General features: G+C 40.8%; 1 protein-coding gene across 1 annotated transcript; it reads left to right on the forward strand.

Moving 5' to 3' along the window:
- The first annotated feature begins 1,047 nt into the window (after positions 1-1,047).
- On the forward strand, positions 1,048-27,834 carry LOC117253744 (guanine nucleotide-binding protein subunit beta-4). Its single transcript, XM_033621415.2, has 11 exons — positions 1,048-1,203; positions 7,552-7,633; positions 14,120-14,322; positions 15,828-15,866; positions 16,442-16,548; positions 18,895-18,958; positions 20,536-20,698; positions 22,221-22,287; positions 22,696-22,897; positions 23,458-23,674; positions 25,752-27,834. The coding sequence occupies exons 3-11, from the start codon at positions 14,266-14,268 to the stop codon at positions 25,856-25,858; spliced, it is 1,023 nt and encodes a 340-aa protein (XP_033477306.1). The 5' UTR covers positions 1,048-1,203; positions 7,552-7,633; positions 14,120-14,265; the 3' UTR covers positions 25,859-27,834.
- The last annotated feature ends 38 nt before the right edge of the window (positions 27,835-27,872 follow it).

Raw genomic sequence — 27,872 nt, forward strand, 5'->3', positions numbered from 1 at the left:
TTTTTTTTATAATTATTATGATTGTACTTTTTAAATCATATTACAGAAAAGGGTCCTTTCCTTGTTTGTTTTTTTGCCTTTTAGTTTTCCTGTAACTTTTACATTTTTTTTGTATTTTTGGGGTCATTGCTTGTAAAGCTGCTCATTGCCTTTGTTGTGTGTTCTTGAAAGGAATCAGGCCAATTTGCTCAGGCTTTGAAGGGTTAAAAGTTTTTATTGCAAAGCACCTACAAATTGGTGATCTGACAGGCAGGTACAATCCTAATGTTTTCACTATTTCTGATGTAAATGTAGTGTTACACATGGTTCCCACTCTCATGGAAAACCTGGGAAAGTCATGGAATTACACAATCTTGGCCTGGGGAAGTCAGGGAATTAGACAAACCCTTTAAAGTGTAATATAATGGCAAATATATTTTCTGTAGGCTAGCTGTTGACATATAGCAGCTCTAATATGTGCCGTTATATTGACCATTAAGTAGCCCATGTTTTCTCATTTTCTCCCTCTGTGTATTGCCAGCTAGAGCTCGAACTATTTGTGAATCTGGTGTGTCTGAATAAGAGAAAAATAATGTTATGACAGTGGAAAATCATGGAAAAGTTCTGAAATTTTGTCCAGGAAAATGTGTGGGAACCCTCATTATTCCCCAAAGGCCTTCTTCATAGCAGACATTTTGATTTGTCATAGTAGGAAAAGCATGGGTGTTACTAATAATGCTAACAAAGTATGACAGCCAACAAACAATACCCACACACAGAGCAGTGTCCTCCTGTTGTACTGTAACTATGTTTTTAATAACATCAACATGACATGTGGGAGTAATTGCCTCACCATAAACCCACCCTGGAGCTCAGTATTGCAACATGTTTGTCATAAATAACAGAGGAATTCAGCAACTTATCCTGTAATATCATTAACTACAGTATGGGAGAAATAAACTCTGTCCCTTTAACAGAAATACTACTCCATCTCCCATCCTCCATGCCCCCCATATGCTCACCCTCCCACTCAGCAGCTCTCTACCTCATACTCCAGCTCTGTCTCTCACTCTCTGCATTTACTGCTCCTCCTAGCAGCATCTACACTCACAGCTGAAAGGAAGAACTGAAACGACAGCGCTCTGTGCGACTCACAATCCATGCTATTTAGGACGTATGCAGAAAACGCCCACCTCCTCTGCTACTCATCTGTGCTGGAAAAAGGTAGAAGAGCTTTCATTATTTGACTAAATCTAGATTTTTTTTTGTGTACATGAGTGTCCTCATTGTGTGTTTCCTCTGGATTCATTCATTTGTGATAGACTGCCACAGCAAAAATAACTTCCAGGGTAAAACTGAGATTAAAATGATTATAGGTTCATGGTGAAATGTCAATGTAAAGCTCAAAGAAGCACAGTTGGGATCAAAAATAAGAAATCTGCATTAGGAGCATCATTTCAGTTAAAACAGAGATGGGTGTGGAGCCCCAACAGTTAAGCCGCTGTTGCAGAACTACAGAAACAGAGGAAACATTGGTGTCTGTGGCACTTTGATTGTGAGCTCGTCAAACTGATCCGTAGCACTGGCATCGAGGCAACCAGGAGGTACTACCTGATCTCGTGTTCTGAACCCATGGTGCACCAAAATGTCAAGGCAAAGTAATGGTGGGCTCGTGGTTATAAATTAATGATCATCTGGCATCTTAGTGTTGCAGCTAGAACAGGAGGCATTCGAATAGTGTGGCATTAGCACATCAGGGTTGTTCCTCACTTCCTTTAATTCTTTTTCCCATACACGACTTGTGTGATTCACTTCTTTGGAAACTCAGAGCATGTTAGTTCATGCTTTATGCTGCTTGTTGCACCCCTGATTTACAGAAGTGTCTGGGATTCCCCTGGACTGAAACGCTTTCACTTCTTCTCTTTGCACATTTCCTCTGCAGCTTCTCCCTGAAACAAAGAGCTATACGCTTCAGGCCTACTCATTGTGGTGTTAATTAGTGTACAGTTTACACATGTAATGGGGTTAATAATAATACAGATTGATGGGAAACATTTATGATGTTGCATCTTTAGAATATGTGGCCTTACAGTCACAGGATCGCTTTGTGGGTATTAGATATTGCATTCACCTTTTAACATACTATATATCTGCATGTTAATTTAATCTTAACGCACATGTCAGTAACAAATAAGTATTTATTTATCTCTCTGCTCACTCAAAACATCCTATGATTTTACACTATTCTTTCACAGGAATGTGAGGTTTTTAATCACATGATATGAACACGTGCTAGAATATTGATATAAAGTATTTCTGTGATATTATGACTGTAGTTTCATCTGTATGCCCCATCTCTACCCTAAACCGGACACCATGTCAATTCATGGGCATAAATTTTGTAGAGGTGGGGGAGCAGGGAACATCCACCCCCACAGTGTTTAAACAAAAGCGACGCCCTTGCGTGCTTCTGTCTTGCTGTATACATTTGGATAGCAACAACGCTGGGCCTTTGCCATCACCAAACCTGACTCCACAATCGGTGTCCCGATAGTGCGACTCCAACACAACATGAGAGGCATTATCACAGAGACGATGAGAGCTCTTCACTGAGCTGCCGCTGTGACAGTCTCTCATGGGCCAACAGCAGCACTGAGATTAGACAAGAAGCTGACACAGGGACAGAGTAAACCGCTGGTAGTTGGGCTGTGAACTTGCACATAATCTGAAGTGATCTTTTCTGAGAAGCTACATGTGAGTGTCATTGTGGGTCCTTGTTACGTGACTAACACAGGATCTGCTGGGGATGGTAACAGCTGATGTGCTAGCTCTCTGACTTTAGATCAGGTTGGGTGGGATGTGGTGCAGGTAGCCATGCGTTCTGATTTAAGGACTGTAGAGGAAGGTTTTGCTTTTCAGAGACTTCACAGCAGAACATCTGCAATGTATTCACATCAATACAAGAGTACCTATATTTATAAATGGCTTTAAAATGATCCAGTATGGTGAGAAAAAAAATACATAATGTGTCCTTTAAAGAGATAGTTATTTAGTATTGTTTGACTCAGGATGGATCATTTCAGTTGGACCAGTCAAACCCAAGCTGAGCCAGTCAACAAGTAAAACCCTGAAACTGTCAACATCTCATCACGCAGAGAGAGAGAGATAGAGAGAGAGAGAGAGAGAGAGAGAGAAGTGGTGGCGAGCCCAGCGAGGCACGCATATTTTAAGTCACTTTGCACTCTTCAAGAGGGCCCTTTTTTCAATAATCCATTATGCATAGCAGCTCTGGCTCTCCCTGGTATTTCTCCTACCTTCTTGACGTCAGTTGCCATTTGTGAGGGTTACCCTGGCAACGGCCATCCTCCCCGGGAGATGTCTGGTGGATAAGACGGCCCTGATAAAGCCTTTTAAGGTTTTGCTGTTGCTACACCTTTTAATTGCCTTTGATATAGTGGAAGTATTACATGGGGGTCGTTGGGGCGCGTCGCCACATGTGGGCAAAAAATGGGAACGTGCAGATAAAAATAGGCACGGAGGAGCTGCTTCAGATTGACGTCCCATTATCTCCACTTGATTTGATCACCCACGTATTGGGCTCATTTTTAAGCAGTCCTGTGAAACTGAATTGGATGTGAGAGACCTATTTTTGGTTTTGCTTTACTCTCCTGTTACACAAAGGACACACGTATACGACCCATTCTAACAATGTGACATTGTAGTGATGAGATAATATGTAGACACTAGATAAAGCACCCAGCTCATTGTGATGCCACTGAACAATATGTGGATGTAATTATGAGATAATATGAAAAGATCACTTATCAGCCAAGTTATGCATGTAAGCCATTAAACCCTAAATCCCCTCTGGCATGCAAACTTGTCTGTGCACATTATTGATTATTATTATAATACATTTAAATGTATTATTGCAGCAGAGGACAGTGTAATTTTGCATTTATGCCAAACATCAGATGGCAAACTGCTGTCTGCAAACACCAACCTGTTGTTAGTTTTGAGCCTTTACTACGCAGTAATAAAGGGATGCCAAAACCACCAAACCTCCCTCACATTCAAATGATTTCATTCAGCTGCCTGGCTGCAACTGTTCTTTACTGCCCTGCCCATGCTGAATTTGCATCGATGCAAACATATCTCATCCATGAGAAACAATACAAGAGAGTAACTGTACATGATACCTGTTCCAGTCTCCAGGAAGCTATTTATAGCCTCACCAACATGTGTGTCTTTCTTTTTTTTTCAGACACCAGGCTATTGATGTGCTATTTTTACAGTGTCAATTTGCTCCCTCCCTCTCCTTTTGGTTGCCAAGCAATGGGCAAAGGGACCTGATTGGCCAAGGATGTGCTTTTGGACACCTTGACTGTGATTCTCCACTGGCTAATGAATCTGGTCTTTTTGCTCACTAGATGCAGAGGGCAGAGTTGACTCCTGCTTATATAGTTTTTAAAAAATGTCCCTGCAAATCAATCTGTGGTCAAAATAATATATATTATATATATATTAAATATATATTTTGATAAGGAAATGACTGTTTGCTGAAACACATATGAGTAGAGCTGAATTGCAGTTGCATGATTTGCAACTACCTTTGAGAATTCACTAATGAACTTGTTGAGCAACATCAGATGTGACACAACAGACAGCTTGGGCTGAGATGATGTCATCTTTAAAACAAGTTAAAGGGGAACGCCACCTAAATTAAGACTTCCAGTGTTATTTCCATGGCCTGGGAAAGTTCAATCAATATTTGTGAACATGAGCTACCCTCTCTCAAAGCCTGAAACCAGAGAAGTAAGTCTCAAACCTGTCATGTTATAGGGTTTAAAGTCCAGAGTCCTGGGTGCTCTCAGTGTCATCTATAATATCTTTTCCAATTCATTGTCTATGGAGCAGCTCCAGACTTTATACCCTTTGACATAACAAATATGAGTGTTAGCACTCTAGCTTTTAGATTTGAGAGAGAGTTGTTCATTTTTAAGAATAATTTTGGACATATTTAGACCACAGGAACAACATGTATGAATTTTGAAAATGGGCGTAGCTCCTCTTTAAGGCAAAAACCTGTTTAGATGTCATCATTCATTAAGCCACACATTCAACAACAACAGTAAAAATCAGATGTCATAGGCTAGGGTGGAGAAGTTAAAAAACTATTTCTTATTTGAGAACCACGTCCTGTACTTTGCTGTATTTAATAATGTATTATATTTTAATAATTACCAACTTCCAGGCTGCACTAATGACAAACCAACCACAACATATGTTTCTGCTATCATGCTAATCCTAATCCTCATAATGTGTTTAGGGGGAAATTGGTCTGACACACCTAAACCACTGCTGTGTGTGAATTCAATTAGACTTAATCTGACCCCATGCCACTCGGAAAGGAAACCAAGGGCTGGGCAACTTTCATCTTCCCTCCATTGATTGTGGCTCGTGCAGAGATATGGAAAAGCCTATCCCACTGCTCCCTTTCATTGGCCCCATTAAAAATTCATCCTGTCCTAATGGAGAGAGATCCTTTTCAATGAGCCCACTGCAGGCCAACCGCGGTGTGTCGGGGTGAGACTTGGCACAGCTGTCTCCTGGCACAATCCAAACCTGACAGCTTTAAGTTTGGATTTTGGGTGGCTTTGAAGTAGTAACTAAATTTATCTGCACTGTTATGTATTCTAGATACTGGATATACTGTAAATTATTTTGGTACAATAGGATTATGAGGATGTTATGCCTGCAAGTATTTTTTTAAGCTATTAATCCGCTTTTATTGATAAACTGAAAAATAATTTGGTCTGAAAATCACAAGTTCCCAGAGCCCATGGTAACATCTTTAAATGTTTTGTTTCATGCGACCAGCAGTCCAAAAGCCCAAAATATTTAATTTACTGTCATAGATGACAAAGTAATCAGAAAATATTCAAATTTAAGAAGCTAAACCAGTGAATTTCTGTCATTTTAGCTCACAAAATACATTTAAAATGAAATGATCAACACATAATGTACTCCTTGAGCCTCCAAAAAGAAATATTTAATAAAAGATGGGGCCCTGCTATTGCCATACTAACAAAGTGAAGTGATTGAAATCCACCTACATATTTTACAGTAAATATGCATCTTTATCTCCACTACCTGACTCACCTTGTGAGAAAAAACACACATGCAACTCCCCTCCCCAACCTTTAGCTTTTTTTATTTTACTTTTTTTTTTAGTCTTTTTTTGTCCAAATTCCCTTTTCCTTATTTATACTTTTTGTTTTATTTTAAAATAATACTTAAGCTGGTATGTGTTTGGTTTATTTTCACTTATTGTTTTGCTTCTAAGCCACACAGGCACAGCTGTAAAACAATAGAAAAAAAGTTGCTGGAATTGACAAAAAAACTAAGTTGAAAAAATGAAATGATCAAAATAGTTGCTGAGTGACTGACTAATTGTTGCAGCTCTATTATTTTCTGAGCATTTTACAACAACCAATAACAATTATTGATTAATTGTTGGTTTATAGAATTTCAGAAAATAGTAGAATAGCCATCATAGTTTCACAGAGTGTGTCTTTAAAGGCTTGCCAGCAGCTCAAAGCCCAAATGTAATCAATTTAACATGAAAGTCAGAAAAATACCCGTCTTTGAGAAGCTTGAACCACAATTTTGGCATATACTGACTGTCAAATGACTTGTCATTTTACCTCTAAAGCATATGGCTATACACAGACTTACTGTAGGCTACCTTTTGCTAAGGACAGCCTCATTATAGGCTGAACAGCTGCAATATTACCATCTTAGTTTTGGTATCTATTCCTGCACATACACTGTAGTTTGAAGTATTTTGTACTTGTGATCTGTTTCTATATGCAAAATAAACTGAAAAAGAAAACATATAACTTATCAATAATGCTCACAGGCCACAATGCAAATTAACAATTGTTATGTGATTACATGAATAGATTAAAACACAAAATACTGAACTTTCCTCACCTCCAGCTTTAACACTAATACAGTTTGCACTACTCTTTTGATATGTTAGGTGTAGTGATATTTGACCAAATCAAATAGTGGAGTTTTTGGGCAAAATGTGTCTTTGTAAAGCTGAGGTGGAGTCCCTTTGAATCACCACTACTACTACTACTACAGGCTTTAGAGGTCTAATATTTGTTTCCTGTATCCCATTCGGTTCCTTTTTGTTGAGGGGGCTGCCGGAAGGTACCATTTAGTCCGTAGGGGACACAACTCAATTTAGATATTCTTCCAAGCTAAAAGGAGCTGCTATTATTATTGTTTTGTAGTACTTACCTGAATTTAAATAGATTCACTATGGATCATATTTTATAAAGTGTTGAATTAATGAGAAATGAAAACATGATCTATCCACTCACCACCGCGCACCCCTCAGCGTAGGCTGTTGCCATGTTCCCACTTTCATGGGTGTGGTGATTAGCTTGCTTGGTGAAAATTTTTAGTCTAATCCGACCCGAGTCGCTCTCGCTTCTGCTGCTTTAAACCGATTAAATTGTCTTAAAATTAACACGTCTGCCTTTGCGATTCCTCTCACAGCTGGGACCATGGTTGTCGTGTGAAAACGGACCGCTGTGACTCGGACTGGAAGCACGGACAGAGCCAAAAAAGCCCGTTTCAGGTAAGGACGTGTAGTCTTGTCTTGATAATTTGGAGGCTTTTTGGCTATTTCCTGCTTCACTCACAGCGGGGTTAGTTAGTTAAATGTTGAAGGAGAGATGCACAAATGCCCGTGAGTTGTGGTGTTGTCGTTGCTGTGAGCAGTGGTGTAGCTATTGACATAACTGTTCCCGAGCTACTATTGCCTCAATGCTGGTTTTTTTCCCTCTAAGCAAAGCTGGGAATTCACAGCTATCCAAACGCGGCCTTTTTAACGGGCTGTCAAACGACTCTCACGCGGAACTAAAGTGGCAAAATCTCTCACTAATACGCACGTATTTATCTATTCCCATTTCACACATAGGCTTTCTCATTTGTGGTCGCACGACACCCTGCGTAGCTTTTTTTCTTCCTTTTCCATTAAATATACATGTCAGTCCGCCTTCATCCGAGTGGCAACTGGTAGCGTGACGGGGCGCGAGGCTCAGGCAATTTGTTGCTCGTATCAGAAATGCATCTTGACTCATATGATTTCATAAAGATGGCTAATACGTGTGCATTTCTTTCTCTAGTGTTTCCATATGATGCAGCTGATGGTTTCCTGTCTTGGCTGTTGACAGTCAGTGTGCAATAAACCAGGACAGCGGGGCTGTTAATGTATAATGCATTATGAAGCTACAGTTTGTAAAAGTTAATCATGTATGTTATTAATCTGCAGCTTTTTGAACCCTGTTTGCACATACGTACAGGTTTTAGTATTTTTGGCATGGTGTTTTCACATAATTTATAGATGGTGACATGCCATGTTAGATGTAAATGAAGTGGGTGTGATGGGCATTCAGATGACATACACTGTTCATTTGATATACTCAAATAAAGTAATGTTTTACAGCCTTTAAAGCCAGGCAAAGCTAAGCTGATTAATCAATTCTTGGATCGGCTGAAAGACAACCAATAAGAATTTTTATAATAGCTTAATTATCAATTGTCATGCTAAATTTTTGCATCTCAAATGTGAGGATTTGTCACTTTATTAGTCCTGTATCATCAAACAAGCAGTTTGAAGATGTCACAGTTGGTTGTGTGACATTTTAACAGTCATATCTTTATTTTCTGTTGTTTTATATATTAAAATAAGTAAACAATAAATAAGAAAATCATCAGGCGAATTGATAAACTAAAGGTAGTTGGGTCCCGACAGCCAGGAAAAGACAAAATAGAAAATATTTTACAGTATGAAAGACTGAAAGACAATATATAAATTCCTCACAATAATAATGTCGTGTAGCTCGAAGGGATGGGCGATGAAATATTCAGTATATCAAATATGAATGGTATTTTTGAGAGCCAAAAAGTGGAATGCAGCTCATTGCATTGGACTTTAATTAAATATTTTATGTGCCTTTTGAATATGTTTGCCACATTATGATATTGTAATACTGGTTTCAACCATACCACCCAGCCCTAGTGTACTGCAACTTCAAGCTCTACATTTTCGTTTTTGTCCAGCTGTTTTTTTTACCAAACCCAACACTACACCTCAGAGAAACTAACCTGGGGTAAGAGTGAAACAACTGCAGAAAATTTCAAACTGTCATGTAGAAGGTTTATAGTTTGCTTCATGTTATGGGTGTGACGTAGCGCTTGTTTGGGCAAAACTGTTTCTATCTAATTGGGCTCTTGTAATTTTTCCATTAGGAATGATGTGTGACTGCATTATAATCATGTGGTATAGGTGGGGCGAAACCAGTGATCAAAGTTTATACAGTCATCACACATTCATTCACTGTGTTCCAGTCACTTCTGTGTAATAATAAGAAAAAATAAAACCTTTTCTCATAACCCATTCAAGTTGAGGACGTTTATTTGTCACCGAGGGGCAATTTGCTTTCTCATGACACAAATGATATATCAACGTGCATCAGCTGACGAGAAGTAAAACATGTGGCCTCACCTTACTGGAATCTCACCAGGTATTTCCTCCATTCTCCGGATGATTGAAATAGTCAGTGGGTTACCTGAACAAGTTTACACCTGGTGGAGCTGTCCTGCCGTATCCAGTTTTTACTTTCACACACTGAGCCGTAATGAGTTTCCTGCTGAACCAGTACAGACACTCATGGCTCCTAAAATTGGCTCTCAGATAGAAACTCTTTGGGCGAGATCAAGCGTAGGTGTGGGGTTACTCTTGTAAATGCTCTGTTCATTGTAACTTAAAATTGAACGGCTTACAGTAAGAATACTTGTGCCCCATTTATAGAATGTGATTTTGCGAGTGGTGAATGGTCGAATCTTACTGTAAACACTGGTATTAATTGCTCATGGTGGACTGTCAAGCAATAATTTGATTAGACCAGGCTTTTCATACTGTTAATTCCTTAACTTCCTGACCATTTCATGTTGTTGGGCCCCTGTGGCTCTGGGTGCAGCTGCACTGCTTGCACCTCCTGCTGCTCTGTTCACCAGTATTTGTTCATGATTGAGGCAGATGTGACTGACTTTCTACTGTACGTGACCCAGAAGCAGCAGAAAGTCTCATTGACAAATTTCAGTTAAAAACAAAATATGCTGATGAGCGTTGTGATTTAATATATATTTAAACACTTCTGTCCTATGGTTGTATGTTTCAAGCAGATCATGAACTGAGCCAGCAGGGACACACACTGAAGCGACAGTGTCTCCTGTAACTTATATATTGTGACCAAGCTTCATTATGGGAACCAGAGAATATAGTGACTTGTGACTGACAATAACCTTACTATGGAGAAGTTAAGGAGATCTCTTGGTGTGTCTCTATTTCTCCTGAGTGGTATAAAAATGAAAGTGAAAGGTTGCATGGCAGTAGGACAAACAGAATCGTTTTTACAGTCGTTGTTAACCTGGATTAAAACTGAATTATGAAGTTGTGCAACAGCAGCTAATAACATCAGATGTAAAAACAGAGCTTACATACAAAAACTTCTTGTATATGCCACTCTCATATATAAATGGCCACAACTAGTGGTTATGGTCATTATCAATTTTCCAGTTATTTCCTTGATCTATTAAATTTGTGTTTGTGATAAAAGAGAAGGCCAAGAAAACCAGCAACCATTCATATTGGAAAAGCTGGACGCTTTCAGGTTGCAAATGAATTTAACAAATAGATGAATACACTAATCATTTCAGCTCTACTTCATACTGCATACATTTCTGTAATATGCCAACACATTTCAAAAGTTTTAAAAATATATTGTGGGGGTGACCTATCACTCACCTAGTACAGTGTGCACCCCACATAAGTCTTTTGCAGTGGGGTTTGACCTGACCTATGGCCCTTTGCTGCATGTCATCCCTCTGATCACTCCCACCTTTCCTGTCTGTCTACAGCTGTCTATCAATAAAAGCAAAAACGCCTAAAATTAATTTTTTAAAAAAACTTTTATAAAAATAGTGTGCTCAGCATTATTATTTATGTTTTTATGGGTATTTTTTAGAAATATTGGTTTGAAAATTTAATTCCTGTTTTGTGTATTTTATTCAGTTTATTTTTTCTTTTATTGGACAACTAGAGTCATGTGTAAATGCCCAGACACACCAAACCAACTTCAGAGAACGAGTGGCAATGATAGAGAACTCTTGCATCACCTCATGTTGCCTGTGTTTTTACCAAAAAGTTGCACAAGAACACACTGTAAAAACTGCAGCTGATAGCCAACCAGCACATACGTTCTGTGCCTGAGTGAGAGGAAATGACTCTCCACACGAGCCGGCAGCGGTAGTCTGTAATTGTCATTTGAAAAGTGAAACTAGAAGAGCATCTTTACGCCTGTTGCCAGTTAGCACATTGACAACACAATCCAATACTGAAAGAACAAAGCATATTTACCATGTGTCAGTAAACGATAAACTATCACATAACATTTCTGCTAAAGAGCTCATTCGCTAAAGAAAAATAATCTTACCTCATGTAACAAGTTTGTTTTGGTATCACTCTCATGAATTTAGCTCTTTGTTTACTTTCCTCACTTCTGTGCCTCTTCTTGTGCACTGAGCTGAACTGCCAATCAGAGGGATTTCTCTCACCAATCCGCTTTTTGCGTTATTGGTGCTGATTCAACATACTGAACAGGCCAAAAACAAGCCAACGGTGTGGGACTCACCACACTGCCTAGGGCAACAGATGCAAACCAACGGACGACCGTCGGCTTGGTGTGTCAGGACCTAAATGGTCATGTACAAGCTGCTCAAGCATTGTTGAAAGACTTTGTCAATGTAGAACAGACAGCCAGACCATCCCAACCCTGCGCTGAAAACTTTATGTTGCTGCCATCTCTGGAGCCGCTCTCCTCCCAGCGAGTCGCCCCTTGAGCACCAGGTAACACAGTATGGTGAACATCTAACACTAAGCTGTCAAATGGTCCCAACAAACTCCCATTGACACTGAGACTGCTCAAATATATCTTTAAACCTTTTAATAATTGCAGGTAATGTTATCTGTGTAATTCTAACCGTTAGCTCTGTCAGGGTACTGGTATTGTAATTTTTTAAGCGATACCCAGCCCTGTTGATCAGATACAGTTGTCTCCTGCTTGCTGCTGGGAGCTCAAGTGTGAAGCTGAACATGTTGGTTGGTTTGTTGGTGTCTGAAGGGCTGCAGCAGTTATAGTCTCCCATGGCCAGTCTCAGAGACCCAACTGCAGTGGTGCCAAGCAGCACTATGTACTGTAGCTGGCAGCCTTATACTAAACAATAGGCAGCTCCAACACACAGCTCTGCCTTTGTCGCCCCTGATCCTGTGCCATGCTCTGGGCCTTCATTGGCCCGACTGATTGGCTGCATGACTCCAGTCACATAACTGGAGAAAAGACACACTGCTCACTGAGTTTTACAACTATAAATTGTTATAGGTAAACTTTATGTAGTCCTTTTTATAGGGACATATATCTGTGTTACAGCTTCTTTCGGCTGTGGTTAGTATGCGGTTAGTTACTACAGCAGTACTAAGTGGCCTGTTTGGTTTCTAAATGACTAATGCTTTATCCACTTGTGAAAAAAACAATTCATAAGGCACTCCTTCAAATCACAGCCATGACATGCCTTAAAGTTGGCGCTGTCAGTTTTATCCAGACTGATAGGAAAGAACCCCAACACATCACGTTTTACGTCATCTTCCATCATACCTGCATTATTTTTCACCCCATCTCTCTTTTGTGCTCTGTTGCCTTTCACCACACAAGCCTCGGGCTGAAAACATTGATTGAAAATATTTAGCCGAGTGCAGAAGGTCATATCAGATGTTTTGGTAGTCAACAAGGTGCTGTGTGTGACGTGGCAGATTTCAGAGGCATACAGTATAATGGATCTACGGCAGTCATAGAGCAGCACCACATCACAGGCGAGCTGACGCTGAGAGCCTCTCTTCAGGGGGGTTGCGTCAGCCGGAGGAGAGAGTGACGTCACTCCCGGGCAGCTGAAAGCATTGCAACGCTCGCTGCCCCTGATGCCTCGTTACTGTCAAAGACCTCCTTGGCTGAGACAAGAGTCCTCGATGAGCAGTCCAAAGCATCCTCTCTTGTGTTTGCAGAGCGGAGGCACAATGGCCAAAACCAAGTGAGCAGAGAATCTAAAAGAGTAGCTTTCCACACGTTCACAGTATCTTTAAAGGCAGTCGCAGCAGCATGGACATTGATTTGCTATTTGTTAAATTATGGGATTTTCTTTTGTGGTGAGTAAGTAACTGGACTCCAATGGTTTTAAAGCTTCTGCAAAAGATAAGGCACAAACAACCTCCTCTTTACATTAACATGATTTCCTGTGGAGGGGAAGGGCTGGACTCGGTGTAATTGTTGAATTATAGAAAATGGAACTGAAAATTTAATCTCGGAGGGTTAGACTTCTGGACAGCAGACTGTAAAACAGCCTGGAAAATGAGGAGGGGGGGTGGGGGGCGCGGTCCAAACATTTCTGAGGAGTGTCTAAGTGCTTTGTGACCCACATTCAGGCTCCCCAAGGTAAAGGAAGTGGCAACTCGCATGTGCGAACACACACACATACACACATATGCGAGCACATTCAGACAGATCTGACATACCTAACCTAGACACACATTTAAATATATTCTCACATAATGTACACACACGCATGGATGAATATATGCACATATGTTCTCTTTCCCGTTTGGACGCACTGTCTAATAAACCATCCAGATCTGCCCACAACTCTCACACACACATGTATGTTCGGGGCTCTTTGGGGCGGGTCGAGCAAACAGCGCATTACAACAACACAAAAGGCTGATTGAGTCAGGAAAGGTCAGAGCCTGGCTCAGATGGCCTTTTGAACCAGACTGGGGGTGTTTGAAGAGCCAGGCCACCCTCCAGGCCCCCACTCAGCCCCACCCTTTGCAGCACCCTCCTTTGGTCTGAGCCAATACAGGATACCTATGTTTGTCTGATGGAAGTCTTCCCATCCTTCACTCCCTGTCTGCCTGTTGAACTCATAGTATTTCTGTCTCTCTGTCTTGCAGGTGTCAGCTGGTAAAGCGCGTGTGCGTGTGCGAGTGTGTGTGGGTGTGCGAGTGTGTGTGTGCGTGTGTGCGTGCAGGCACGTGTGTTTTCCCAGCCCAGTCAGTATTTGGAGCAGAGTGTGGCCTGAACACTTGACAGAGGGACAATGAGCGAGCTGGAACAGTTGCGGCAGGAAGCCGAGCAACTACGCAATCAGATCCGGGTACGGCAGCATTTTGTGTGCACATGTTTGTTTATGTTGACTTGTGTGTGTGTTGTTGTGTTTGTACGTTATATGTGCCACTGTCTGTTCACTGCAAGCTGTGAGTCACACTGTTTCAGATGAGACAGTGACGCACTCGATATAACTTTTCAATCAGCCACCTCCATTCTCGTGCAGGAATTGTATTGTGGGAACTAATATAGAAATGTCAGTTGCTGCTGTGTGATTGTTCTGAGATCACTGAGAGATTCAATTTCTGTGATTAGAAAAAACTTATGGCACATGTTTAGACAGTTATTTAGTGAGAGTGGGGGGAAATATTGATACAGCATAGTAGCATGATATTTTGTGCGGCAGTATGGTATCAATACACAGATGCAAAGCATCAAATTTCATATTATATAAATTAATAGATTATTAATATTGCGAATACAAGTTAAACACATTGGTAGCCTGTTAGTATAATAAAATCACTTGCATTTTCAGTTCACTCGATACATTTTGCTGCAATAAAAATTATTAAAGTTAGATGAACGGACCAAAAATTATATCTTATTAGATAAAAACAGATGTTAACAGTTTTTCCTTAATTTTCAGTTGGGGGAAAAAAGGTAATAAATCACAGTAGATTGCAATGTATGCCATCACAATTCTCAGCATATTGCAAAACCTTTAAAATAGAGCTGTCAAGTGATTTAAAAAAAAATAGATCGAATTAATTACATGCTCTGTGATTAATTAATCACATCAATTTTTGCTGTGAAAGTATTTTAAAAATTTCAGTTCAAATTAAATTTTGACACGTGTCGCAGTAAAGCTGCTGGATTTTGGACACTTGTCCCCCTGTACTCTACCACACAAACTGGTCTGCGGTCCATTTTGTAAGGGAGTTAGTCAGTCAGTTACAGGTAGACTTACTAAGTTTGCATCTGGTGGCCTGGATGAGTGTAGCATCCGAAGCTGTGCTAGCTCGGACCTCTGGGTTCGCTACTAAATCCTTTGTGTTGAGGTGAAGTGTTTCAGGCTTGCAGTACTCCGATGGTATGAAAATTCCTCATTGCAGAAACTGCAGAGAACGTAGCTCCTACAAACACTTCCATCTGGGCGTTTTTTAAATGTTAATGTTCCATTCACGGGGCCGAGCAGTGTCTTCTCATCTGCCTCCATCATGTGACAAAGCCCTCAATAACGCTTTTTTTTTCCTGTGATTAATTAATGGAAGTTAATGCGTTTTTTTTGACGCCCCTACTTTAAAAAGTTTAAAATTGCAGCAGTAGTGTGATGGTATATCGGGAGACCTCTGGTGATTCCCACCCTTATTATTTAGAAGTCATTTTTGCCATTAATTTATCTAAGTTTGTCTTTTTGTTTCATTATTTGTGTGTGTATGTCTGTGTGTGTGTCAGCACAGTAATCAGGTGTTGCATTTAGCTCTGCAGTGACAGAGTTGAGCTGAAGTTTTTCCGCTGGTCTACATGGTTATAAAGGTGTTTGTTGTGTTGCAGGATGCCAGGAAAGCCTGCAGTGACTCCACTCTGTCACAGGTAAGACATCCTCTCCACATACACAATACTGTGTAAACAATTAAGTGTATATGTTCCTGTGCAGTTGTGCAAATGTTTACAGTAACAATCACTGCATCTTGCACTAGGAGGGAGTGTTCAAGACAGTAACAGTTACTTGAAATGGTGCAAACCATGAAAAATACATCTGTATAACAAATTGAGATCACATATTTTCACAAGGCTAAGCACTTTGGTGAACCAGCTAAATAAATATATACAGAAAAAGCCATGAGCTAAGCTTTAAACCACTAACTAGTGATATCTCCTTATAAGTTCTGCAGTAGTTTTAGCCACGTGTACAGGTCTAAAGCTTAGTGAGATAATCAAGGTGTCAAAATAGACATTAGAAATTCCTCAGCCTGTCAGTATTTACAAACACATGTTGTCACTGAATCCATGTAAATACTCCACAGACATTATACACCAAAATAAGCTCCACTGTTTGCCTGCTTTTGCTGCCTCAGCTTGAGTCCACTGTCCAGTGTGTGTTTGTGGTGATAAGTGTGTGCGGGTCTCTGGTGACACTGCTGACGCCCCTTCCTGTGTTTTGGCAGATCACAGCTGGTCTGGACTCAGTGGGCCGGATACAGATGCGGACGCGACGCACTCTCAGGGGCCACCTGGCCAAGATCTATGCAATGCACTGGGGGAGCGACTCCAGGTAGTGTACTTATTCCACATACAACACAACTGTTGGCTAAGCGCAGGAAATTAAGCTTTTTAATACTTTTTTTTTTTTTTTTGCTTGGTCTGATTTGTGTTTTTTGGAAAGTATAATTCTTGTAAATTCTGCAAATAACTGTACTTTACTCTAGGATTTTTTTTCTTTAGGATAACATGTAACGTTACCCCCTTTTTCTGGAAAGTTTTGGGGTAACTTTAATAAAAATAATGCACTTTTACACCCTCACTCCATTGTAAACCTGTTTTTAAATGTTTTTCTTCAAAATATCTTTCTGCAGTGGTTAGTGTAGGTTTGTTGTTTTCTTCTTCTGCTGGCTATATGGTGTCATTTTCTGCTGCTTTAGGTTGCTTACTTGATAGCTACCATTTTATAAAGTCTCTTGTTTTATGAAGCAAAATGATATTTGCTCTGTTAGTTCTCATAAATTACTACCTATGGTGGCCCACAGGGAGAGTCACACAAAAATGCTGACAGTTTGAAGAGCACAAAGGGATGCAAATAATAACAATAACCACAGTTGAGCCCATTTTCTTTTCTGATTTTATTAGAATTGTGCAAATTTTGGAGTTTTCTTCTCTAAAAGACTGATGAATTTCAAGACTTTCAGTGACAGCATGGCGACTACAAACACCACAGCTCCAACTGTCAAGATCTACTGTGTGCCAGGGATGGGCAATAAAGTGTCACCACAGGCTGACAGTCTGCAGGTTTCCGTTGTAGGCAAACATGGGCACACCCTCAGCCACGTTGCAGTAATTTTACAATATAATTACCACACTGGCATTGAAATTTGATCTAACTGCTTACACTTTTACATTAGAAGTAATTCCTAAAATATACAATATAATATACACTGGTACAATTACCTAAAAGTCAAGGGGATCTTGTCTGCTCATGTGACTGGTATTAAATGTTTCCTTTTTAATTTAATATATCTGTATCACTCTTTACCTTTCTCTCTGTCCATCTGTCTCCTAATGCAATGCCCTGGGGCAGTGACGGCAGTCCCAGGTGTGGGGCTATACTACTATCAGTACCACTACTACTATTACTACTTCCACTACTACTACTACTGTACTACTGTTCTACTAATATGACTAATACCACCATAATTGACTGTCACTACTGCCACCTCCACTACTACTGTACATCTAAGTGCTAGCACTGTTTTACGCCCTTACTATGAGCACAGTAATGATATTAGCCACGCACAGAGACGGGCAGCCACCACAGCTTATTTAATATTTCCTTAAAGATGCAGTTTGTGAGATTTGCCAGTATTCCAAATGTTATGATGATTCAAAATTCATCAGTGAGTCCACATCTGACTGCAACTGTGGATGCTTACATTGAGCTGTCACTAAATTCAAAACTTACAAACTGCTTTTTTAACAATTTGCTGCAATTACGAGCACCAAGAATCATATTTTCCCAACAGTATGCATGCAGTGCACTGGTTTCTATCCATAGAAAATGAACTGGAAGATGGTGTAGCCAAAATGTAGCTCTGTTTTTCTGGTGAATGTTTGCAGATGTTTAGATATCATGGATAAAACACATCTGTTCTGTTTTGGCAGATTAGATTCTCTCTTTTCTCTCCAGTAAAACCCACTGGTATTACCTTCAGCTGATGATGCATAGGCTTATCAATTATGATTATTCTGTGTGTGTTTGTGTGTGCCTAGCACCCTCTGGGTGACCCTGCAGGAGGCCAGTGTTTATTTTGTATACAGCGAACTGACATTTGAGCGTGATGGCTCTCCTCTTGATTGTAGCATAGCACTGTCAAACCACTTCCTGTCCCTGGAGAGACGGAAACACCCAGTCAGGAAGGGAGGGAGGGGTTCCAGCTGTTTTTGCATCTGCCCCACCGTATAGCTCTCACTCTTTACTGTTTCTACTTCACCATCTTCTCTGCCTTCTTTTTTTTTGCTGCCCCACCCCAGCTTCTTTCTAGTGCTTTCCCAACTCCTCAGGCTTCCACCTCCCACCCGACAGTGGGGACTTTTACATAACTGGGGTAATGAATATTACATGGACTGGGACATTAAAAGTGGCTTCCCTGGGTAAGGAGACTTCCACCAGGAGGGGGAGGAAGAGGGAAGATAGATGGAAATGGGGACTGGGAGAGAAGAGTAGGGAGCTCACGCTGAATGCTTTTTGACAGAGCACCTTATACTTATTCAGACAGTATAGCACAGTATTCTGTTAGGTGGCTGCTGGCTCTCATTGCTTTTAATGATCCAGGTGCATGCACCTTTAGGTTATGTTTTTTCAACGTGTGAGCTGCGTCTCACGCTGCTTTTCTTGACTTGTTTCCAGGTTACTTGTCAGTGCCTCGCAAGATGGAAAGCTAATCATCTGGGACAGCTACACGACAAATAAGGTGAGGTTAATGATAATCAGTGATAGAAAGTATAATATGTACAAGAACATTTACAGTATATGTAGTTTTCTGCCATCAGTAATGTGCTGCTCTGATCAGACTCCACTGACTCTCCTCTTGTAGAGATGGTATCAACAGTCCAGATGTTGCTTTTAGAGTACAGGCTGTAATTTATGCACTGGTTCTATTAAACACAATACTGTTGTAAATATGTCGGGAACTGTGACAAGCCACCATCCAAGTGACAACTATGTGGTTGCCTGGAGGTTCTTTAAATATTTATAATATGAATCTGGCTGTTGTTTATAAAATAAATCTGGCTGGTAAAATGGTGATCAGTGTGTTTTGAGAAAAATCAGTTTAAAGCTGGAGGGCAGAACTTTTGTCTCCCCCCTCTGGCAGTGAGTGATTAGACAAACATTGACGATGTGTGCGATGTGACGATATGGTGAGTTCGCTGCATCTTCTCCAACTCCAGGAGTGCTCTTTTCAAGTCTTCCTGTGCAAATATTCTGACTTTCATCCTACCTCTGAAGGTTGAGGTATTTTTTTTTTTCCTGGAGCATCCACTCCAGAAACCTTTCTTGGCCGTAACCTCTGCCATACTCCTAGCTGATGCTCTGTCACTATGGTGTCTCCTCTCTTCCTGCCCCATTTAGAGGCCGTTTACACGTACACGGTGATTTTGATAAACGGAGACATCTTGCTTCGTTTGTGCCCTTCGTTTACACGCAAATGGAGATTTCTCCTCTGAAAATGAGTCTTTCTAAAAACTCCGGCCAGAGTGGAGATTTTGGAAAACTCCGGTTGCACGTTTGCATGTAAACTGAGATAAACGGAGATAAACGGAGTTATAGGCAGCCGACGTCACAGTATGCGCCGGAACTTGCACCTGTGTCAAAAGTGCGACCTATGTTGTTATGGTGACAGTGGATACATGGAAGGCTTGAGCTTGCCACCTACAGGTTTGGCATGCTCTTGTGTATATATACACGGGTAAGTGTAAACAAAGATCTTTTTGAAAACAGAGATGGTGAAATGTCCGTTTATGAAAATAGCCGACAACGTGTAAACGGCCTCTTAGTTCTGGCTGGTTGACGTAAAATGCATCACTTTTGGTGCGCCAGCTTGGGAAAGTTGCCACAGACACCACAACTCTGGTATACTGCGAAACACAGAGAACTTCCCCTGGCCACAAAAAGCTTAATCAGCATTGTGTATACTTATTTGGCAAGGGCTTGAATGTATCAGACGTTCATTTCTATGTTAAAGTCGCGCACTCCAGCTTTAATGCCAGCGGCAGGAATATCATGCTCTCACCTTATTGCAAGGCAAATTCAGATTCTTCTAATAGACAAAATACATGGCTTCTTTTGTATGAATGTAACCACATTAATTATCAGCATCTTTTGTGACAGTGCCAACCAAACAAATAAGAAAATGAATCCTTTAGTTTCTATGAAGTACAGAGGAAGTGGCAGAATTTTGTCAGCTGATGACTTAAAAGTATCACACAACATTTTGGATTTAAACAAATGACTTGACCTTAACCTTTTAATGGCTCTCCTCATCCTCAGATGCATGCCATCCCACTGCGTTCTTCCTGGGTGATGACGTGCGCCTACGCCCCCTCTGGGAATTATGTGGCCTGTGGAGGCCTGGACAACATCTGCTCCATATACAGCCTGAAGACCCGCGAGGGCAACGTGCGCGTCACCCGAGAGCTACCCGGACACACAGGTTTGCTGGACTCAAAAGAACCACTAACATTCAGCATATTGCTTGTCATTTCCTAACTAACTAACTTTGACAGTCACATTTCTATCACATGCTGACCTGAGGGCATCATGCCTGATTTGTCCTGTACCTGACACACATATTCCCTTATTGTAGTTTTATATTTCAGATATTTTGTACATACTGGCTGGTTCAGTGAGTCAAACAGTGGAAAGCTACACAAGCTGTCGGTATTTTCCACTGGATCTCCCATGCTTTCACAGACTTATTTACAGCACGTCTCCCGGAGCAAACATCTCCTCGAACTGTTTATCTTACCAACATAGATAAGTGTGAGGCTATTGTCTCTCTTCGCAATGTATTCAGGACGATGTAAGCTTGTATATTTTGCCACAAATATAGGGTAGAACTTTGCTCACAGTACATTTAATTTATCTCACTTGTGAGCCCAGGGAGAGAGAGCGCGTACTATTTCATCATGATCACAAATTGCCTTCACATCAGTATCTGTGACATGCTAGTGCAACTTCAGAGCCTCCACATCACTGAATGTGGAGGGACATGAGTGTTTTCCACCACAGGGCTACATTGTTGGAGGTAGATGCCCATTTCTCAACTTGTTTTTATTTAAAATCAAAGGATGTGGATCGAGGGTGAGCTCCTGCCCCCCTCGAAGGGAAATATATCACTCCTGGTTAAAACGTACATCAAGCAACATTGTTGAAGAGGGATTAGCACATCAAAAATGTGTTTTTCTTCTGTTTATGTCCCCTAAAATGTCTGACCTTGACTATACTGACTTGTATCTGTGCAAAATTTGTCACTAGAGAGGTGTTTTCACATTCCTCTACTGAAGGGGGCAATGTCTGTGCACTTCCCTAAAATCTGAGATTCAAACGTACGCGGAGCAAGCAAGATTAGGTACGTCATTAATACAAAAGCCAATCAGTGCCTGATAAAGGAAACACATATTGACAGGGGTATGGACCTAAAAACCTTCACTCTGCTGGAGTGTGCCTTCCACTATCTACCAAAAACCCCATCGTAGCAGATAATGTTTGTTTCACAAACACCAATGCTGTGTCAGCCACTGCCAGTTAGCCTTCAAGCTAACATGCTAAAAAAATTATGTATGTCTACTAGTTACTGATTTTAAAGCACAGGCTCCTCATCTGAGTCTGGGTCTGAATGAAGCTCAAACATGTATGGCTGAATCCCTCTGATGCTTCCTCTAATGCTAGCCATCTTGATACTCCCTGCTCCCTCACTGGTCAACCTAACGCGAACAGTGCTGGAGGAAGTGGAAAGCGAAAGAGAAAATACTGCAAGCATATTTCAAAAAAAGAGTAGATCTGCTCTAACTGTGATGTGGGGAAAGCATATTAAACAAATGTTAGTATTAATTTAAGTGTCTTAAAACGTGTCTGGAGGAGGACTTCGCTGGGGACTAGTGCCTTGCACAGGGGGCACTGACAAGGCAGGGCAGACAATCCTTATCTGATGTTAAACCTCTGTTTATCTCCAGGTTACTTGTCCTGCTGTCGTTTCTTGGATGACAACCAGATACTGACCAGCTCCGGAGACACCACCTGGTGAGCCATGACTCAAAGAATTTAAAGCCCTTCACATGATAGAAATGTTCCTGTTTCCAAACCACATAGTAAACTGAAGATGCCCCAAAACATATAGAAATGTCAAGAGTTTCTCTCCAGTATCCATCCTCTTACTGTCACTAATTTACCCTCATGTTGCTGCTGTGGAATTACCTTTGTGTGGACAAAAAAATGAGAGTAGATACCCACAGCAGACACATTGTCAGTCATACGGTGTCATAATCCTACAGAGGTGTATACATGTGGAAAAGGCCATCAATGACAGCACTGAAATTGTAATAATCCACATATATCTCAAAATTATATTGGTATAGGAGCTTATATGTCTTTTAAGCATCTATTGTTTCAGGGGACACTCATACCTAATCACTACCTCTTCTCTTGCAGTGCATTGTGGGACATAGAGACAGGCCAGCAGGCCACCACCTTCACTGGCCACACAGGGGATGTGATGAGTTTGTCTCTGAGCCCAGACTACAAGACCTTTGTGTCAGGAGCCTGTGACGCCACCTCCAAGCTGTGGGACATCCGTGATGGCATGTGCAGGCAATCCTTCACCGGCCATGTGTCCGACATCAATGCCGTCACCGTGAGTACTGAAACTCACACACTGCATTAAAGAAGAGTGTAAAAGATTAAAGCAGAGAGGACTGATTTTGATTTACTTCCAATTTGGCAGTGCATCTGTCTCTTTTTGCATTTTACAACATGGTTTGTACTTGGTTATCATTAGCAATTTATATTTTTTCCACCTCACTGTTTTAAGCTTTTTTGAACAGCATAATTGTCTTCATCTGTTTTGCTGTAAGAGGCTAGCCATCCAGAACATCTTGCACACTGCTGTTGCAGTATCAGAAATATAAAAGGCATTATTCCTGTGCAAAGCAAATAAGTAAACTATGCCAATATATCGGTCATGATTGTCCCACCTGTACTGAAAATACAGTTTTATTAATGTTAAATTGCTCCTTTAAGCAGGTCACTGTCTTAGGTGTATGCTCTAATATTGGCCTTGGATGGTCTGTGAGGCTCTGGGGGGAAAAAAAAGCCTCTTTACAGAAAGCCCTCTGCGCTGTGCTTCAGATCCCTAATATGATTTAACAACACACATCCTGACTTGTGCTTGATTTTGATTTTTATCTCCTGCAGTTTTTCCCCAACGGAAATGCCTTTGGCACAGGCTCAGATGATGCCACGTGCAGGCTGTTTGACCTGCGTGCTGACCAGGAGCTGATGATGTACAGCCACGACAACATCATCTGTGGCATCACCTCTGTGTCTTTCTCCAAGAGTGGACGACTGCTCCTGGCTGGCTACGATGACTTCAACTGCAACGTCTGGGACACCCTGAAAGGCGAGCGTGCAGGTAAGTGACGTCTGAAGTCTGGTTAATTTTAGGGGACAGATAAGCCGAACGTCGACTTTTCTTGTTTGGTGACAGGAGCAAAAGCACATTTTAGGAACTGGAACTGGAATTTTTTGGCATTTGTGTTTGGAAAAATTTCTTACACGATTAATTGATGATCAAAAAGTTGCCAATAATTTTTCTGTAAATCGTCTCATTGATTAATTGACCAACGGATTCAGCTCTAATACCAAGCATAAGTTGCATCCTAGAATATTTATGAACAGACAAATGAGTGGCAAGTTAACAGAACTTAAAGGCCTGTAGTGTGTGAACATCAACTTAGTTACTGCTTATGTTACAAAGCTGAAGACTTTGCAATGACGTCTGAGTAATTAAAGTGGAAATGGAGTTTTTTTCCTTTTAACTTTATCATTATGAAGTAAATGTTGATTGCAAAATGTAATGGCTGTAGAATAATGACACCATCAGCATTTAGATTGGTTCCCTATAAGCCTCACATTCACTGTGCATTTCTGTCTGCCACAGTGCACAATCTCCTGGGAAAACTGAGGCTCAATTAATAGCACACAGGAAGTGCATCAATCATTACGAACCAATGCAGGAAGAGGAAAGCACTTTTGTTTTCCCCAGTAGCTAACAGTAGCTGTCCTCAAGTTACCAAAGAGTATTACTATAAGTTCTTTGCAGTAACTATCTCCAGTAGAGATGTTAATAATTAACTATTAACTGACAATAAGAATTTTGACTGACTTAAAACAGTCAGATAAACAGTTAAAACACAATACAGTGGTGCTACGGGGGCAGATGATGAGACAGCAAAGTTCGCCGCCCAAGCTGGAGTTGTACAGTGGCACCAGGGCAATGTCATGTTGTTCCTGGGAAACAACTAACGTTACAGCACCCCTTAATTAGCTAATGACCCAGAGGCAGAGGTATACATCTATACAATAGAGAATTTCCCCTCATTAAATACTAACGTTAATCCTCTTTCCAGGTGGCAACATCAGCTTCGTTAGCATGGGCTAACACAGGGTGGCCGCGGGTCCTTAGGAAGTCTTAAAATGTCACTTTTAGTGATAAAAGGCTTTGAAAAGTATAAAACTGTCTCAAATTTTAGGTTGAATGGGTCTTAATTTTTATTTGTCACATCACCACTATAATTTTTGGTGTTGGTGCTATAGGAAACATAATTTTGAAAGGAGGGAAATACTATTTGATGGGGTACCAGACTTTAACACAACACCTATATGTGTGCAATGCACCTATTTTTGCCCCCTCTACGCACTTAGATCACGTAATGAGTCTGCATCGTTAGACTAGGACATTGCAGGCTATGAAAAATGGGAAGATGCAAGTGAAATGACAAAAAGCTTAAAAGAATAACAACAATTACTTGTGGTGATTAAAGCCAGTGCCCGGAAATGTTTATGAAGCTAACTACACTGTATGTCAAAGGTGTTTCAAACATTGTAAAATAGGGATCAGGGTGGTGGAGTGGCACATGCAGAGCTGCAAGAACAGAAAGTATCAGGGTCATTTTTATTGTTCGTTTTGAACTGACATCAATGTGTCTACTTGGAAAGAGTCTATTTTTGCTTTTGATGTGTATTTCCATCGAAGGTTTAGTCTTAAATTTAATTTAAAGTGGTATTAAAAAGACACCCTGTAACACAGCAGCAGTGGCTAACATCTGACACCAAGACATTAAATGGCCCCAACAAACTCACACAGAAACGATTCGACCTATTAAGTTACGTTAGCTATGTGATGGTAACAGTTAGCCTCATCACTGTGGCTACACACACACACTTGTAGGTTAATGGTTAACAGTGGTGCTTGAGGTTATTCCCATTAGCAGAAATGGTAGACTGTGGAGCTGTGGTACACAAAATGCAGTGTGTCCTGTGTTGCTGGTAGTTCCTAGGCTCACCACTTGGAACAGATGGGGGAGGGTGGGGTTTAAAAGTTGTCTGTTCCCACTTAAACGTTGTTATGTTTGAATGGCCCTTGACTTTGGCTTTGGGTTGCAGATTTGTTGACGTCTAACTCTGGTTTATTTTTCTTTGACTCCCAGGTGTGCTAGCAGGCCACGACAACAGAGTGAGCTGCTTAGGGGTGACAGAAGACGGCATGGCTGTGGCCACCGGCTCCTGGGACAGTTTCCTCCGGATCTGGAACTAGACAAACCTCTTCCTCTTGTACTCAATCACTGCCTGCCAACTTCCTCCCCGCAACCCCCCGCCCCAACGTATCCCAACTCATCTGCTGGGCTGGACCTGAGGGGTGCACACTGTGTCAGCCAATATCCTCTCAACTCACCCCCCAGCTCTCCTCTCTGCTGGTGACCTGCCCACCTGTGAGAAAGTACCAACTCTTTCTACCTTTTCAAGTGACGTTTTTTTTTCATCCAGCTATTACACAGAAACAGATAAGAACCTTTCAGTTGAGTTATCCAATCAAAAAAAAAAACAAAAAAGAGAGAAAGAAAGGATGAGTTATGAAAAACTGAAGGGAAAAAATAGAAGATTTCGCCCTCATACCAATTCTCCTCTAGGGCGCGATAACAAGCATCTGTTACCGTGACTAACAACAAACAAGATGAGTGTCGATGTGTAATATGTAAATGTATATATAAAGACAGTATATATGTATAGCATTATGTGTGTATATATGCATCATATATGCATATATAATGTGTATGTATATATTTTTGTAGTTTATTTCCCACCCTTGAGTTTTTGTTTTTTTTTATGATTTTGGGGGTTTTATGTTTTATTTCAAATGTACATATTCACATAACTACACGACATAATTCCAGAAACACTTATTTTATTCTGTGTGAGTACCAGATCGAGTGTCAGACCATGTAGACACAGCAGCTTCACATCCTTTTACCTAAAAAGACTCCTTTAATCTTTCTGGTACTTGCTGATTTAATCAAGCCAACTCATCAAGCAACAAAAGAGGATTGAGCAAACAAAACAGTTTGCAAAAATTTGGCTCAGCTAAACTCACTTTCCTCATTTGTATGTGTGTGCGTGTGTGTATTATGGTTACAGGCAGCAGACCTGTATCTACAAATTCATGTGAATGTTGGAATTTTATTTTTTATTTTTTTAACAACACAACCCCTGGCATTCCTCACCACTGTCTTTACGTTTGGAAGGAAACCGCCACACTGCTGTGATAATGATTAGAGAGAGCGCTTTAAAACCAACAAGCAGTGTTTTTAAGTTTTTAGTCTGGATTCAGCTTCAGCTCCAAAGTATAAACTGGTGAATTTTAGGCTAAGATAGAAAACTATATTTTACTGGAGGCCCTGCCTTTGCCTCTGCTCACACGGACTGTGGATTTTAAATCATTGTATGCTGAATATCTGAAGATGACATCCATTCCATGCAAATCGGCTGCTGTGCGATATGATTGATAACCCAACAGTAGTCCTAAACAGAGGTTTTGCATCATAATATCTCCTGTGGCCTATAGAATCTCCATCTCTCCTTTAGAGTTGAGACAAGCAGCTCAAGTTGCAAAAAAATGGCACTGATGGAGAGAAGGGCATCGCAAAGAGAGACATGTCCTCCCCAAGCAGACGCCGTTTTCTACCTGTGAGCCTGTAATGGTGCTGAGGCCTGTATGGACAAATGGTAGAGCGGTCAGTCGTTACATGAGGATATTTAAAGGACCATAAAGGACAGCGGTGACTCTGTTGGTGGCCTCTGAGGACGAGAGAAACAGAAAGATGTCTGTCAAGAGCTCGCCATGTCATTTTATCCTTTTTTTTTATGTCTAAGTGAGTCCTTTCTGTTCTCAACACGGTGTGAACCGAGTGACTGCATGGAACTGAAATCATGTTAGCCGCTGCAAAACCACACCAGTGCCACCACAAGCCTGTAAAAAGTAAAGAAGAAAAAAAAAGAAAGATTTTTTTAAAGGGTTTAACACTTTCTTTTTTTTCCTCACCAAAAACATGTTATGAACTGTTAAATATTGCTTGTGAAGAAAGTACACTTGGTAGACAGAAATGTACACTTAGTAGAGAGAGCTAGACATGCACTCACAAACTGTAGTACCAATGTAAACCATCGAGCACATGTGACTTATTTACCCATAGAAGTGCTATCTCTGAGTATTTTCTCATCATACATCTTCAGTAATTTTGGTTCCTCTAAAGGCTTAATTAAAAAAAAAAAAG

Source organism: Epinephelus lanceolatus, chromosome 6, assembly GCF_041903045.1.
Source record: "Epinephelus lanceolatus isolate andai-2023 chromosome 6, ASM4190304v1, whole genome shotgun sequence".
NCBI lineage: Eukaryota > Metazoa > Chordata > Actinopteri > Perciformes > Serranidae > Epinephelus > Epinephelus lanceolatus.